At 22.0% G+C, this 18,411-nt stretch overlaps 1 protein-coding gene across 1 annotated transcript in view; it reads right to left on the minus strand.

Annotated features, from left to right (window-relative positions):
• The window catches only part of LOC117179038 (putative inorganic phosphate cotransporter), a 65,613-nt gene that overhangs the window by 38,520 nt on the left and 8,682 nt on the right, over positions 1 to 18,411 (minus strand). Inside the window, exons 2-3 of the mRNA XM_033370661.1 lie at positions 13,090 to 13,283; positions 895 to 1,085 (exon numbers count right to left, since the gene is read on the minus strand). Of these exons, the coding sequence (XP_033226552.1) occupies positions 895 to 1,085; positions 13,090 to 13,114 (216 nt within the window). The 5' untranslated portion in view covers positions 13,115 to 13,283. The remainder of the gene's footprint in view (positions 1 to 894; positions 1,086 to 13,089; positions 13,284 to 18,411) is intronic.

The following is an 18,411-nucleotide window of genomic DNA, read 5'->3' on the forward strand; positions in this document are numbered from 1 at the left end:
GGAGCTCTTCTTAATATTTTGACACCAAAATCATGTCGATACACCTTACCGACTGCGAGTAAAGCCACCCACGCTTTAACTTGACAGACTGTACATGTAAAAAATAAACTATAAATAAAAATAAATATAATATAAATATTATAATAATTTTTAATTGAAATATAAATAAAATAAATATAAATCTAGCATTTCAAATAGAATTATTTGTAATTCAAGTGGAATTCTAGAGAATTTTATATATAATTCTAGCAACTCTAATTCAAATATTGCTAATTCAAGTAGAATTCTAGTAAATCCAAAATGAATTCTAATTTATAGAAATCTAAATCTAGCAATTCAGATAGAATTATTGCTAATTGATTGTTTTCAATATTAAAATTAATTGAAACAATATTTTTCTAACAATTTTTTTATCATTTTCCAGAATTTAAATTTTAACTAAGAGAAAATTAACACGGGTTACTCGATGAATTCCCAAATTTCGTTTAATTTGCGCAAAGAAGACACCCTGTTTAATTAATTTAAAATTCAGTTCTAGCGATTAGATCCAGCAATTAGAAACATAATTTTTTGCCAAATCTTAAATAAATGAATAAATAAACAGTTAATTTAAAAATCAATCTAGCAATTTAAATAAAATTCTAATCCATTCAAGTCAAATTCTAGAAAAGCGTAAATTATTGCAATTAAAACTGAATTCTAGTTAATTTAAATTTAATAGTAGCAATTAGAATTCTAGTTAATTCGAACTTATCTATTTTAAATTGCATAATTCTAAACTTTTTTAATTTTCAATGCTTCCAATTTGATATTTTAGAATGTTGAAAGTCAAATTGATGATTTTAAAACTCTTTCAATTTGTGATAATTAATTTTTGAACAATTTTCAACTTACGTCTCTTGATCCCGAATTAACTTGTTTAGTTTCGTTGCGAAAATCGCTGCAAAAGGACGCTCCTGCGGTTTTATTCGAGGTTGGCTCCACCATAGCGACAATAATGATCGAAAGATCCGTACGAATTACGTACGAAAACATGCAGGCCAAGAACATCAACGAGCCCAGAACAGCTCGCCGTGGAATTTTTTCTAAAACATACATTTATTACATTTTCTTCTAATAATAATAATACTAATTGAAATAGCAAATATATACTTAAATTTTCAAAAAAAATATGAGACTAATAAGGAAATAAATTATTGTAAATATTGTTCCATATACCTGAAATTTCAAAACAAAATAGTTCTATTTTCAAACGCAAAGATCAATTTTCTACCAAAAGAAATACATTTTTCAAACTAAAAAGACTAATTTTCAACAAAAAATTTAAATGAGTAAATTTGATGAATGGTCCAATTTTCAAACAAATGATTAAACTTCAACCAAAAACAGTTAAACTTTTAACCAAATAATTGAATATTAAAGAAAAAATGATAATTTTTCTAACAAAAGATGAATTTTCGAAACAAAAAGATACATTTTTTATAAAAAAAACAAATGTTCAACAAAACAGTTGAATTTGCAACAAAAATATGATTTTTTAAACCAAATAGGGGTCCTTTCAACAACAAAATGAATTTTTTTTACCAAAAGAGATAAATTCTGAAGAAAAAAACAATAGTACTTTTTAATTGAAAAGAATTAACTACTAACCAAAAAAAGTGACTTTTATATTAAAAAATAATTTTTAATGTAAAAAGACGAAGTTTAAAAAAACAGTTGAATTTTCGACAACAACAAAAAATAATTTTTCGAGAAATAGTTCGATTTTCAACAAAATAACGAAGTATTCGACCAAACAAAAGGATCAATTTTAACCAAATATTTGAATTTCATACAAAATTGGTTAAATTTGCAATCCAAAAGGACAAATTTTCTACAGAAAATAATGAATATTCAACAAAACAGTTGAATTTTCGAGCCAAAAAATATGAATTTTCAACCCAAAAGTTGAATTTTCAAAAACCAAAATTAATTTTCGGCCGATGAATTTGCATTTACAACCGAATATTGAACTTTCATAAAAAAGAGACCAATTTTCAACTAAACACTTCAATTTTTCTTCAAATCATGGAACTATCAAACTACAAAAAGATGAATTTTTAACCAAATGGTTAAATTTTCAAACAAAAATGATTAAAAATCAACCAAAAACCGTGGAATTTTCGACTAAAAAAGATCAAATTTCAACTAGTTAATTATTTTTCTACCCAAAAATGGATTTTTAATCCAAAAGCACGAATTTTATCCAAAAAGAGGAACATTTAACAAAACGATTAAATTTAGGACTTTAAAACATTACTTTTTAACAAAATAGGTATATTTTCAACAAAATTATTAAACTTCAACTAAAAATATTTAAATTTTTGACCAAAAAATACCAATTTTAAACCAAATATATTTGTATTAAAAAAATTATTTTTCAAACAAACAATTGCATTTGCAACAAAATAATTGAACTTTCAAATTTTAACTATATAATCATATTTTTGACCCACAAAGATACATTTTTAACCAAATGTTCAAATTTTCAAACAAAATTGATTAAACTTCCACCAAAAGCTGTTGAATTTTCGAGCAAAAAAGATTCATTTTCAGACAGAAAAATTAGTTTTCAACCCAAAAATAAATTTTTAATCCAAAAGGAAGAATTTTTTTATCTAAAAAGAGGAACATTTAACAAAGCAGTTCAATTTCAAACCTAAAAATAATACAAAAAAAATAGGTAGATTTAAAAAAAAAATAGTTCAATTTTCAGCCATTTAGTTGAATTAAAAAAAATTATTGTTCAAACAAACAGTTGCATTTACACCAAACAGTTCAGCTTTTAAACAAAAGAGATCAATTTTCAATTAAAAGTTCAATTTTTCATAAAATAATGGAACTATCAAACTACAAAGATGAATTTTTAACCAACTGATTACATTTTCAAACAAAAATAATTAAACTTCAACCAAAACTCATGGCATTTTCGAATAAAAAACATGAATTTTAAACCTGAAAAATAGGTCGATTTTCAACAATATTGTGAAATTTTCAACCAAATAGTTAAATAAATAAAAATAAAATCAATTTCCAACTAAAAAGTTGCATTTAAAACCGAATAGTTGAATTTTGAAGCAAAAGCGATCACTTCGACTTAAAATATTCAATTAAAAAAAAAAAAACAAATAATTGAATTTTCAAATTTGAACCACATCATCGAACTTTTAAGCCACAAAGATTTTTAAACGAAATTTATTAAACTTCCACAAAAGCCGTTGAATTTTCGAGCAAAAAAAGATTAGTTTTCAAACAGAACAGTTCGTTTTCTGTCCAAAAATAAATTTTTCATTCCAAAACAACGAATTTTTTCATCTAAAAAGAGTAATATTTAAAAAAAAACAGTTAAATTTCAAACCTAAAAAGAATAAAAACAATATAGTTGCCTTAAAAAAATTAATGTTCAAACAAACAGTTGCCTTTACACCAAATAGTTGAGCTTTTAAACAAAAGAGATCATTTTTTAATTGAAAGTTCAATTGTTAACCAAATATTTAAACTTTGAAGCTACAAAGATGAATTTGTAACCAATTAGTCCAATTTTCAGACAAAAATGATAAAACTTCAACCAAAATCGATTGAATTTTCGAACAAAAAAGAAGAGTTTTCAACCCAAAAGTTGAATTTCGAAAAACCAAAATTAATTTTCAGCCGTTAAAGTTGCATTTGCAACCGAATGTTTAACTTTCACGAAAAAGAGGCCAATTTTCAACTAAAAACTTCAATTTTTTATTAAATAATGAAACTATCAAACTATAAAAATGAATTTTTAACCAAATTGTAAAATTTTTAAACAAAAAAGATTAAGCTTCAACCAAAAACCGTGGAATTTTTGAACAAAGAAGATTATCAAACGGAAAAATTATTTTGCTGTCCACAAATAAATTTTTAATCTAAAAGGAAGATTAATTTTCAAACGAATTATTATTAATTTATTTATAGTCCTGGAAGGTTAACATTGAATTACAAACACATTACGTAACAATGTACAAGGCATGAATTCATTTACGTAATTACACTCTTCATTCAGTAAATTAATTTAAAGCTATTATCGCAACAAGGCTAGATTGAAATACATTAGACAAATAAATTATTATTCATATATTATTAATACATCTTTGATTTCCAATAAGAGCCACAGTTTCCAAGTGAAAAAATAATAAGAAGCAATAATTATAACCTATTTTTTAAACTAAAAATATATTACTAAAAAAAAATACATATTCAGATTTTCCAGGTAATAATAATTTAATAATAATAATATAATTTTTTTAATTCTATATTAATTTCAAGATGCAACGCTTACAATTCCTAAGTTTTGACAATAAAAATATATTGGTTTTTCAACAAAATAGTTCAATTTTGAACCAACAAAGATGAATTTTTAACCAAATACTGTAATTTTTAAACAAAAAATAAATGTTAAATCTAAAAGATCGACTTTTCTATCCAAAAAGACAAATTTCAAAAAAAAAACAGTTCAATTTTTAATAAAAAAAGAAGATTTTTTAACCAAATATATGAATTATTTATTAACTTGGACAAATGAATTTTTAAACAAATTTTCAAAAAAGAAAGATGAATTTTTAACAAAAAAAAAGTTAAAGGTTTGTCTTTTTAGATTAAAAATTTTATATTTTAGTAAACAAATATATTATAATTAGTTGAAAATGAACTGTTTCGTTGAAAATTCAAAGTTTTTGTTAAATAATCGTTTTTTTTGACTTGAAAATTCAAGAATTTCGTGAACATTTTTTAACCAGATATATGAATTATCAACGTGTAAAAATGAATTTTCAACCAAATTGTCGAATTTTTATTTTAAAAAAGTTAATTTTCAACTAAGATGACTTTTCTGCCAAAAAAAGATGAATTTCCAATCCAAAAGGAGAAATTTTCTATCCAAAACAACGAATGTACAAGAGGGTTGAATTTTAGACAAAAAAAGTATAACTTTTCAATCAAATAGTGCAATTTTTTAAAAATATTAAATTTTCAACAAAACGGTCGTATTTTCAAACTAAAAATTACCCTAAAAATATAGTTTTATTTAAAAAAATGGATTTGCAAAAAAGAAACATGAATTTTCAACAAAAAAAGTAAAAAGTTTGTCTTTTTAGATTAAAAATTAAAAAATTTGAGTAAAAAATTATATTAAAATGTAAAATTGCAAAAAATTTCAACCAAAATTCCACCAAAAAAATTCCCTAAAAATATAGTTTTATAATGAAAATTAATTTTCAAAAAAGAAAGATAAATTTTTCAACAAAAAAGTTAAAATTTTGACTTTTTAGATTAAAAATTTACCTATTTTGGTAAAAAATGGTATATTTGATTAAAAATTAACTGTTTCGTTGAAAATTCAAAGTTTGTGTTAAATAATCGTATTTTTGACTTGAAAATTCAAGAATTTCGTGAAAATTTTTTTCCAAATTGACTAAAAAATATTTCTTGAAACATTATCTTTTTCATTGAAAATTTTGCTATTTTGTTGAAAATTAAATCAAATAGACTAATTATCAAACAAGAAATTAATTGTCAACCAGAAAAATGTCTTTCCTACAAAAAAGATGAATTTTAAATCCAAAAGGACTTTTCTATCCTAAACAACAAATGTAAAACTAGAGGGTTGAATTTTCAACAACAAAAAAACATAACTTTTCAATAAAATAGTGCAATTTAAATATTAAATTTTCAACAAAACGGTCGTATTTTCAAAACCAAAAATTTCCCTAAAAATATAGTTTTATTAAATAATGAATTTTCAAAAAAGAAAGATGAATTTTAAAAAAACAAAAAAGTTAAAGGTTTGCCTTTTTGGATTGAAAATTTAAATATTTTAGTAAACAAATATATTATATTGGTTAAAAATGAACTGTTTCGATGAAAATTCAGTTTTTCTTAAATAATCGTCTTTTTGACTTGAAAATTCAAGAATTTCGTCAACAATTTTTTCCAACTTGACTAAAAAATCTTTTATTTCGTGAAGCATTATTTGTTTCATTAAAAATATTACTATTTTGATGAAAATTAAATACAATAGTCTAATTTTAAAACAAGAAATTAGTTTTCAACTAGAAAAATGAATTTCCTACAAAAAAAAATGAATTTTAAATCCAAAAGATCGACTTTTCTATCCAAAAAGACAAATTTCCAACAAAACAGTCGAATCTTTATTTAAAAAACATTTTTTAACCAAGTATATGAATTATTTATCTACCTGGAAAAATGGATTTTCATCCAAATTGTCGAATTTTTATTAAAAAAAGTTAATTTTCAAGTAAGATAACTTTTCTGCCAAAGAAAAATTTCCAATCCAAAAGGAGAAATTTTCGATCCAAAACAAAAAAAGAACACTAAGAAAGTTAAATTTTCGACAAAAAAAAACAACATAACTTGTCAATAAAATAGTAGACTTTTTTTTAATTTATTAAATTTTTAACAAAACGGTCATAATTGTCATCAGAACATTTTCCTGAAAATTCAGTTTTATAAAAAAAAAAATCATTTTCAAAAAAGAAAGATGAATATTTAAATTTTTAAACTAAATACTAGGAGTTTTAAACCAAAGAAAGAGAGTAAAGTATGAAAACTACAACTTTTTATAAAAAATTAAGATGTTTTATAAATAATTTTTAAGTTTTACAATTCTGTACCAAAAATAAAGTTTCTAAAAAAAATTCTAATGTACAACAAATTTCTCGCAGAAAATGTCTACAAAGATTTATGAATAATTATATCTTTGTATGAAATTTAACAAAAATATATGCCTAGAAAAGATGCCATATTTGCACACAAATTTCTTCTACAAATAACTACATTTTTCTTAAAAAAAAATGAAAATCTACATCCCATAAGGAAGATTTTTTTTTCTTAATTTTTAGTCTTTTTACGAAAAAAATCGATTTGCTTGAACTAATTATAACTAATAACTAATTATGATAAACTACAATTCTGTACACATAAAAATAATAATTTACGACTTCAAATTGAGGGTTTTGTTTTACAATATTTGTAAAATGAACAAACGAAAAAAATTTGGTAAAAGAAACGGTTTCTTTAATTAACAATTAATTATTTCAACCTTTAAAAAATCTTTTAAAACACATTTTGATGAATTAAACTAATTTTTTTAAAAATTAAAATTGGTTCAATTTAAATAATGTTTAACATACGATAAAAAATATTCTAACAATTATTTCAAATATCCAGTGAAAATCAAGCTCACATTAATAAATAATGAAATAGAAGCAATAATCAAAATAAACTACACAGATAAATAAACGTGCAGTTTAATAAAGTGAGAAAAAATGTATAAAAAAGTGCAAATAATTAACGCTCATCTATCTGATCAATGTTATAAAACTCACTTTTAGGTACGCTAACATCCATATTTTCGTTTGAATCTGTAAATTGTTATAACAAAATAGATAATATTCTGAAAAGACTCCCAGTTTCGCTGTGATTTTGCTTCCTTTATTTTTATCAGAATGATTAATAAAATTATCCTTAATAGGCTTAATAGTTTCCAATTGCGAAGTAACGTAATTTGCAGTTGGATCAAATTATTTTTTTATCACAGGGATCACAGCGGTTCAGTCATTCAATTTTAGATAAAAAAAGGGGATTTTATTGTGTTAAAAATTAACTTTCTGGTTGAAAATTAATTTTATTGATAAAAATTAAAATGTTTTGTTGAAAATTTGTCTTTTTAAATTAAAAATTCAACTATTTATTTCAAAAAATGAACATTTTGGCGAAAATTAATTTCTTCAAAATCCCAATTTCTTCTTCAAACTTTGTCTCTTGTGATTAATCTTTTTGGATTTAAAATTTAAATAATTTTGTTGAAAATTAAACTAGTTAGTGAAAAATCAACTATTTGGTTGAAAATTAATTTTTTTTTAACTAAAATTTTTGTTCAAACTTTATCTCTTCGGATTAAAAATTTCGTAACAAATTAAAATATTTGTTTAAAAATGAATTGTGTCGTTGTAAATTAATTTCTTTGTTGAAATTTCTTGTTGAAACTTTGGTCTTTTTGGATTAAAAATGCAACTATTTTGTTAAATAATTAAAATGCTTAATTTAAAAATTAACTTTTTAGTGAAAATTAATTTTGTTGTTGAAAATACACATTTCTTGTTATAACTTAGTCTTTTTGGATTAAAAAATCAAATATTTTAGTAGAAAATTAAAATGTTTAATTTAAAAATGAACTTTTAGTGAAAATTATTTGTTTGCTGAAAATCCAAATTTCTTGTTCAAAATTTCTCTCTTTCGATTAAAAATTTAACAATTTGATAAAAAATTTAAATATTATGGTAGAAAATTCAACAAGTTGGTAAAAAAATTAACTATTTCATTAAAAATTAATTTCTTTGTTGAAAATTCAAATTTCTTGTTGAAAATTTGTCTTCTTAAATAAAAAATTAAACTATTGGGTTTAAAAATGAACTTTATGATGAAAATTATTTGTTTGCTGAAAATCCAAATTTCTTGTTTAAAATTTCTATCTTTCGATTAAAAATTTAACAATTTGATAAAAAATTAAATTATTATGGTAGAAAATTCAACAAGTTGGTAAAAAAATTAACTAATTCGTTAAAAATTAATTTCTATGTTGAAAATTCAAATTTCTTATTGAAAATTTGGCTTTTTAAATTAAAAATTCCATTATTTGGTTTAAAAATGAAATTTTAGGTGAAAATTATTTGTTTGTTGAAAATCCAAATTTCTTGGTCAAACTTTTTCTCTGGATAAAAATTTAACAATTTGGTAAAAAATTAAATTATTAGGTTAAAAATGAACTGTTTCTTTGAAATTTAAAATTTCTGATTCAAAGTTTTATCTTTTTGGATTGAAAATTTAAATATTTGGTTTGAAAATTCAACTATTTGATTGAAAATAAAAAAAAATTAAAGTTGATGAAAAATTGACATTTTTCTTGGATATTCCACTGTTTTTTTTACAAAATTCGTCTTTTTGAATTTAAAATTCGGTTTTTAAGTTAAAAATTCCACAACTAGATCGAAAATTAACTTTTTTTGTTTAAAATTCATATTTTCGGGCTCGAAATTAAACTGTTTTGTAGAAAATTCGTGAGTTTGGCTTAAAAATTCAAATATTTGATTGAAAATTAACTTTTTTGTTCAAAATTCATATTTTCAGGTTCAAAATTAAACTGTTTTGTAAAACTTCCGCCCCTTTGGTAAAAAATTCGTCTTTTTGTATTAAAAATTCAAACTTTTGTCTTAAAAATTTAACTTTTAAGTTTGAAAATTTAACCACTGATTGAAAATTAACTTTTTTGTTAAACATTAAAACTTTTGGTTTGAAAATTTTACTTTTTGGTTTGAACATTAACTTTCTTGTTAGAAAATTCCAATTTTCTGGTTGAAAAAAAGACAAACCATTTTGTAGAAAATTTTATTTTTTGGTTTCAAAATTATACTATGATTTAAAATTAACTTTTTTTGAAAATTTCTATTTTCAGGTTCAAAATTAAACCATTTTGTAGAAGATTCATCTTCTTGGCGTGAAAATTCAACTTTTTGGTTTGAAAATTCAACTATTTGATTAAAAATTAACTTTCTTCCTAGATATTCAATTGTTTTGTAGAAAATTCGTATTTTTGGTTTGAAAATTTAACTACTTTAAGCGAAAATTCGTCTTTCTTGATTAAAAATTAGCTTTTTTTGGATATTCAATTGCTTTGTCGAAAATTTGCGTTTTTGGTTTGAAAATATAACTGCTTGATTGAAAAATTTCGTTGAAAATTTATATTTTTGAATTGAAAATCCCATTTTTTTGGTACAAAATTCGTCTGTCTCTTCAAAATTCAATCATTTAGTTTAATTTAACTGTTTATTTAAACATTGAAATCTTCTGTGCGTTTTGGGTTTGAAAATTGAACTAATTGGTTTAAAATGAATTTCGTCATTAAAAATTCAATTGTCTTTTTTGAAAACTCGTAATTCTTATTGGAAAATTAGTCTGTTTTTTTTTTTAATTTCAGATTTTTCACTCAAAAATGCAATTGCTTGAAAATTAATCTTCTTTGGTTAAGGATTTAACTATTTTGTTGAAAATTCAACTTTTTATTAAACTATAAAATCTTTCTTCGTGAAAATACAACTATTAGATTTTTCGTTTACAGTTCAACTGTTGTTTTTTTATAAAATTAAAATACTTTTTTGTTACAAGTATTATTATTTTGATAAAGATTCAAATATTTGTTTGAAAATAATTTTCTTTGTTGAAAATTCAACTCTTTTGTAGAAAATTGGTCTTTTTTATATGAAAATTCCAGTTCATGGTTTAAAAATTAAGTATTTGGTTGAAAATTAATTTCTTTGTTGAAAACTGAAATTTCGTATTGCATTTTTATTTTGTTTTTCATTAAAAATTGAACTATTGTGGTAAAAAAATCAACTATTTCGTTTGAAAATAAACTTTTTGGATAATAATGAATTTCTTTGTTGAAAATTCGAATATTTAGTGAAAATTAATTTTTTTGTAGAAAATTCAAATTTCCTGTTAAAAGTTTGTCATTTTAGATTGAAAATTTGAATATTTCTGTTGAAAATTCAACTAGTTGGTGAAAAATTACCTATTTGGTTGAAAATTAATTTCTTTGTTGAAAATTGAAATTTCTTGTTCAAACTTTGGCGTTTTTGGAATAAAAATTCCACTATTGTGGTAGAACATTAGAATATTTCATTTAAAGATGAAATTTTTCATGAAAATTAATTTCTTTGTTGAAAATTCAAATTTCAGGTTTAAAGTTTGTCTTTTTGGATTATAAATTCAATTATTTTTGTAGAAAATTCAACTAATTCGTTAAAAATGAACTTTTCAGATAAAAATTAATTCCTTTATTGAAAGTTTAAATTTCTTGTTAAAACTTTGTCTCTTTGAATTGAAAATTCAACTCTTTGGTAGAAAATTAAAAGTTTTTGTTGAAACTTCATATTTTTTTATTTAAAACTTTAGTGAAAAATGCAAATATTTGCTTTAAAAATTAACTTTTTGAATGAAAATTATTTTTTTTAACTTAAAAATGCAAATTTCTTGTTGACACTTTGAAGTTTTCAAATAAAAACTCAATTATTTTAGTAGGAAATTCAACTACTTAGTTAAAAATATGAACTATTTGGTTGAAAATTAAATTCTTTGTTGAAAATAAAAATTTCTGGTTAAAAGTTTATCTTTTTCGATTGAAAATTTAAATATTTCGGTAAAAAAATATATTATACTTGGTTAAAAATTGTTTTCCCCCGTGACTAAAAAATCTTTATTTCTTGAAAATTTATCTTTTTTATTGAAAATTTTACTATTTTGTTGCAAATTCGTTTCTTTGTTGTTGAGAATGAGCTATTTGCTTGAAAATAAATTTTTTTGTTTAAAATTGAAATTTCTTGGTGAAACTTTGTTCTTTTTGGATTAAAAATTAAGCTATTTTTTTTAGAAAATTCAACAAGTTGCTGAAAATTTAACTATTTGGTTGAAAATTAATTTCTTTTTTGAAAACTGAAATTTATTTTTGAAACTTTTTTTTTAATTAAAAATGCAACTATTGCAGTAAAAAATGTAACTATTTTCTTTTTGAAAATAAACTTTTTGGATACAAATTAATTTCTCTGTAGAAAATAAAAATTTCTTGTTAAAACTTCGTCTTTTTGGATTAAAAATTAAACTTTTTTGATAGAAAATTCAAATATTTTTTTTTAAAATTAACTTTTTGGTGAAAATTTTTTTTTTTTGATAACTTAAATTTCTTGTTCAAAATTTATTTCTTTGGATTAAAAATGGAACTATTTTGTTGAAGAATTAAAATATTTAATTTAAAAATTAACTTTTTGGTGTAAATTAATTTTTTTGTTGAAAATTGAAATTTCTTGTTAAACTTTTGTCATTTTGGATTGAAGATTTAAATATTTCGGTTGAAAATTCAACAAGTTAGTGAAAAATTAACTATTTTATTGAAAATTAACTTCTTTCTTGAAAATACAAATTTCTTGTTAAAACTTCACTTTTTTAATTAAAAATTCAACTAATTTGGTAGGAAATTCAACACGTTGATAAAAAATTAAATATTTGGTTGAAAATTAATTTCTTTGTTAAAAATTCAAATTTATCTCTTTGAATTAGAAATTTATCAATTTGGTAGAAAATTAAACTATTTGGTAAAAAAAAAACTATTTGGTTGAAAATTAATTTCTTTGTTGAAAATTGAAATTTCTTGTTGAAACTTTGACCTTCTTGGATTAAAAATGCAACTATTTGGTTCAAAATTTCACTTTTAGGGTGAAAATTAATTTTTTTGTCAAAAAATTAAATTTTTGTTAAAACTTTGTCTTTTTTAGATTGAAAATTAGAATATTTTGGCAGAAAATTAAACGATATGGTTAAAAATGAACAGATTCTTTGAAAATTAACAAGTTTTGTTGAAACTTCTTTTTTTTTGTAATTAAAAATTCAACTATTTTGGTAAAAAAAAATGCAACTATTTGGTTTAAGAATTAACTTTTAGGTAAAAATTAAAGGTTTGGCTGAAAAAACAAATATTTTGATAGAAAATTAAACTATTTGGTTGAAAATTAATTTCTTTGTGGAAAATTGAAATTTCTCATTAAAACTTTGGTCCTTTTAGATTAAAAATGCAACTATTTTGTTAAAGAATTAAAATGTTTAATTTAAAAATTATCTTTTTGAAAAAAATTAATTGCTTAGCTAAAGAAAAAAATATTTTCATAAAACTTTTGTATTTTTGGATTAAAAATTAAAATATTTTGATAGAAAATTAAACTATTTGGTTAAAAATTAATTTCTTTGTGGAAAATTGAAATTAGAGTTAAAAGTTGTATCTTTTTGGATTTAAAATTTAAATATTTTTGTTGATCCCTGTGATCAACTGTTATCATTAAAAATTTAAGAAAAAATTGTAGATAAATTTTTAGCCTTTCGAAATTTATAATCTATTTAAAGAACTCATTTCGCCTTGGATCTTCGACATTCTATCGAATTAAATTTCTGTGTTTGACTCACCATTGACTTTCGAGAACAAGGCCATCTTTGCTGTTGATTTTTGATCACTAAATTACCACTAAATGATGCTGGCCACGTCCAGTTGAGGTCAATCGAGGTTGAATCTTTCTCTAATCAGCCACAATTTAGTTAAATTAATTTGCGGTGCATCGATAACGCTAATTCTCAAGCCATACTGTAAGCTCAATTTTATTCTGAAAAAATAAAACAATTTCATAGGAAAATTACATAAATCTTATGTAAAAAATTATTTCTATATTATTTTAAGAAAAATCTCTGCCACTCCTGTTTCGGGTACCTAGAACCTCTCTAAGCGCCTGATACCTCCCTAATTGCCCGTCTAAACTTCTAAAATGCCACTCGGCCTCTTTATATACCCACAACCTCCATAATTGCCCGTCCAAGATTCTAAAACTCCCAATGGCTTTACCTCCCTAAATGTCTTCTACCTCCTTATATGCCCGTGTCCAGCTAAAAACTTTATCATTTGAAGTACTTCAAATTAAAATAGTTTAGCTTTTAACCGCCAGTAGAAGAATTTTCAAGAAAAAAAGATCTCTTGTCAAGGTGACGATTTGAAAAAACCCGCGCATTTCCTGGTTTTTCCTGGTCAAATTTTTCAATTTTCCCGGTTAAATAGATGAAAAAATTTTACATATTTTGCACAAAGTGCAAATATTTCTTTTAAATCATGACGTTCATTCTAAACATCCTTTAACACAACAGAGCAAAAAATTGAAAAATAAATGAATTTTCAAATAAAATGATGAATCTTTAACTGGAATAGTGAAATTTTTAAGTAAACAGATGAATTTTGTACTGAAATTATGAATATTTCATTCAATTACTTGAACTTTTAAGTAAAAAGATTTTTAAAAAATTAAAAATAAGAATAATTTTCAAACAAACAAAAAATTAATTTTTTACCAAGTAAAAAACAACAATTTTTCAACCAAATACATTTATCTTAATGAAATCGTTGAATTTTTATTCAAAGGAGACAAAGTTTCAACGAAATAGTTGATTTTGAACTAGAAAAAAAATCAATTTTTAACACAATATGGACTATTTTTAGTAACAAAAAAATTAGTTTCAATTGATGAATTTTCAACTAAAATGATTAATCCTCGACTAGCATAGTTTAATTTTAAACAACCAAAAATGAGTTTTCAACTACAACCATGAATCTTCAACTAAAAAAAATTTTTACTAAAAAAAATAAATTGTCGACTAAAAGTTTAATAATTAGGTTTTAAGTTAAGAAAATCAAAGTTAAACCAAAAAAGAAGAATTTTTAAACAATGATATTAACTTTTATGGAAAAAAATTATTTTCTACCAAAAAAAGAGTTTAAAAAAAATATATATATACCTCCATTTTTTATTAAAGAAGACAAATTTACATCCAAATTGTTCAATTTTGAACTAGAAAAAGTCCATTTTCAACTTAAATTTCCAGATGAAAAAATTAACTTTCAACCAAACTGATAAATTTTCTACTAAAATGATTAATCTTCAACTGTAACAGTTTCATTTTCTACAAAAAAAATTAATGTTCTACAAAAAAGACAAATTTTCCACAAATTACATGAATTTTTGAAAAAATAGTTTAATTTGAAAAAATATTAATTTTTAACCAAATACTTGAATTTTTATTTAAAAAGATAGCATTTCAACTAAAAATAGAATATTTGAACTTCCACTTAAAAATTTAATTCGTAGTAAAAAAATCGGATCTTCAGAAATAAACTTAAATTTTCGAGAAAAAAAACTTCCTTTTCGTCCAATGGAAAAATAAGTTTTCAATAGCTCATTTTTTAATCTAAGAAATAAATTTTTAATTAAAATAATAAATATTCAATAAAAAAATGAATTATTTTCAACAAAGAAGTTTAGTTTTTAACCAAGTAAATTTGTTTATAACCTAGAAGATAAATTTTGACCAAAAAAGTAGACTTTTTAACATAATACGTGAATTTTGAACAAAATAAATTGATTTTAAATTCAAAAAGATAAATCTCCATCCAAATAATTGAATTTTAATTTAGGAAAGATCATTTTTCCACCAAAAATAGTTAAATTTTTAGTTAAAAAATTTAGTTTCAACAAAACATTTACAATTTTTAAAAAAGATGAATTTTCTATTATAATGATAGAAAAAAGGTAGATTCCTAACGAAAAATGTAAAAAAAAAACTATATTATAATTCACAAATATTAAGGCTTAAGAAATTTTAAAATCCGAAATTTGTAATTCAAACGCTCAATAATTTGCACTGAGATTTGCAAAGGTGAAAAATTATATCATTCTAAACAAATTTAAGTAAGAATTATTTAAAATTAAAAGATTTTTTAAAAGTAAACACTTTTAAATTAAAAATTAAAGTATTTTAATTTGAAGTCATTTTAAATAAATAAATATTTAATTGTTATTTATATACCACCATTCAGGGCTACTTGTAAACAATTCAGCTTTAAATTGTATAGTTTATATACTGTACAAATAAATGTAATAAATTTTAAATATTTTTAAAATATTTGTTTAGTCAAATATTTCTAAATATTAAAAAATAGTTCATTTTTCTAATTAAAATTTTTCCAATTGAATGGGCTAAAAATGGAATACTTTAAACTAAAACAATATTAGAATAGGATTTTATATTTAATCAAAGTTTTTAATTATAAATCTATTAAATCAAAGTTATTTAAAAATTAAAAACAGTTTATAAAGTTTCAATCAAAAATTTGTTTAACTACTAAGGGTTTCGAATTGGATGGATATTAATTTATGAACAGAAAATTATTTGTTAATGCGACCCTTTTACGATAAAAACGACTTCTTCCAATTTGTTATGGATTGGAATGTTTATTAAATTCTCATATAAAATTATATGAATATAATATTTTTGACATTTTTTTATAACAAAATTCACATATTTCTAGAATTTCCATCAGTTAAAAATGGTAAAAAAAATTGAAAATTAAGTTTTCAAGAGATGAAAATTTAAGAAAGAAGCGAATTTCATATTAAGTGCCGATAAAAAAAAATTTTCTCGAAAATTCACTGTTCCAACTCAAAAATCTCTTTCAAAATCCCCTGTTCCAAATAATAATTACAGTTTTTTTAAACGTACTTCTTTCTCATTTAAAAATATACACATTTACAATTTTAACTAAATACTAAATAATAAGGCTACGTTTAACAACGGAGTTTAAAATTTCATACTTAAAACATTTCAAATTATTTTAAAAAATGCAAAACTTATTTTATCGTCAATATTGAAAAGGTATCAAAAATAAATCTCAATTTTTGACATGATTTCGAAATATAAATTTTTATCAGAAGCGTGTTAAAAAAACAGTAAAAGATTTCTTTAAAATAAGTTTTGAGGCTTAATAAAGATGATCTGGAAGCCAAAAAATTCCCAGACGCTACAAACTCCCTCACATATATCAAAAAATAGTTCAAGCTATATTTATAATCTATTTTCCTACGATTGCAGTGTCAAAGCCCACTGGTGATTATACAATTAGTCATTTTTCGTATTTCTACAGAAAATATAACACGTTTAAATAATAATTAATATGAGATATTTCCAATTTTAAGGACAACTGAAAAATAAAATTTCCGAAAAAGAAAATATTCGAAATAATAAAATACCCGAAATTATAAAATTAACGGAATATCAAAATCCCGATTTAAAAAATTCCTGAATATGTCATAAAATTCCCCATAAGTTTATAATATTACAGACTCTAAAGAAAATTTCCAACTATTTATTATATGACAAAAAATCGGCTTTTATTTATTTTATTCATCTTTTTTTTTTTAATAAAAACTGAACTACCAAGGAAAGCACTAAAAATGCAACTCTTTTGAATTTTATATTTTAATTTAATCATTTAATATTAAAGCTTAAACAATTTCGAGTTCAGACATTTTTGTATTCAAGCACTATAAATTAAAGAATGAATCATTAAATAATTAAATTTTCCAAATTATATAATTGAAGCAATTTTAAGTCAGAAACTTTAAAAATGGAATGATTTTAAATTTTTCTTCAAACTGGACACTTTTTAAATTGTAAATTGAATCTTATTAATTCTGAGTCGCTTCATATTAATAATTGTTCAATTGTTATTTATAAATAAAATTAAACACTTTGAATAACAAATTAAATTTTTTTAATGGAAAAATTAAAACGGTTACACTCAAAAGTTTAAATTTAGAACCCGGAAAGTTGAACGACTCCAGGCTTTCTATTACAAACAACTCAGTTTCACTTTAAATGAGCAGTCAAATATTGCTAAATATTTAAATTTTTCAACTATAATGGATTAAAAATGGAAAATTTTAGTCTGAAACGAAATATTTTCAGTACGAAAATAGTTTATAAAGTTTCAATCAATTATTGTTAAATCGTTAATCAATATATATATATATTATTTCATAATTTATTTTTTTAATTCGAAAAAGTTGGTTTGGAATTTAGATACTTTCTTCCTTATAAAGAAAATGAAATTTCCGACATTCTGGGAGAAACAGGGCATTTTTTAATACATAAATAAATGGCTACAGCCTCTTTTTAATTTACTTTTTATTTAGAAAAAATTTTATTTGGCTTCCAGATTTAAAGGTCAGAATTCGAAGCTATAAATACATTACGTAATTAATTATTTAATTAATTCCAACATTATCTTTCTAAATAAATTTTATAAAATTAGTATGAAACTTCAATTTAATGAAAAAGTATATTACAAAACAAGAACGTCAAATGTCAATTTTTTTAATTGGAATAAGTCTAGAAAGAGTATAAAAAATTTAAGTTCATTGGCTTATTTTTAAAATAAGTAAAATATTAAAATAATTTCAAATCTTTTTTAATCATTATTCATCATATTTTAATAAATTGTATTAATATTTAGAAAAATATGGTTTTGAACTTCGCAAATCATTCGATGATTACAATAATTATTTGAAACTTTGTGCCATTTTTTAATTAGCCAAGGAAGTTTGAAAATGTTAATTATTTTTAGATTTATTATAACTTATCTAAAATGTCGAAACTTAAAGTTCTTTGAAATATTTATTTATTAAATTGGCATTTTGAGTTAGAAAGTTTCCTCAATCTATAAATTCAATAGAACTCTAATGAAATCTATTTGTAACTTTTTTTATCCTTTTAAAATACTGATTGTCGGTAGGCAAATTTTCCAATTACTCGTATCTCTGACCCCTCACATTTCTACACCAATCATCATTAAACCCATTTCATTTTCTACACACCAGTGTTACTCGAGCTAAAATATGTTCGCCTTAGCGT

The sequence above is a fragment of the Belonocnema kinseyi genome, chromosome 8, assembly GCF_010883055.1.
Source record: "Belonocnema kinseyi isolate 2016_QV_RU_SX_M_011 chromosome 8, B_treatae_v1, whole genome shotgun sequence".
Taxonomy (NCBI): domain Eukaryota; kingdom Metazoa; phylum Arthropoda; class Insecta; order Hymenoptera; family Cynipidae; genus Belonocnema; species Belonocnema kinseyi.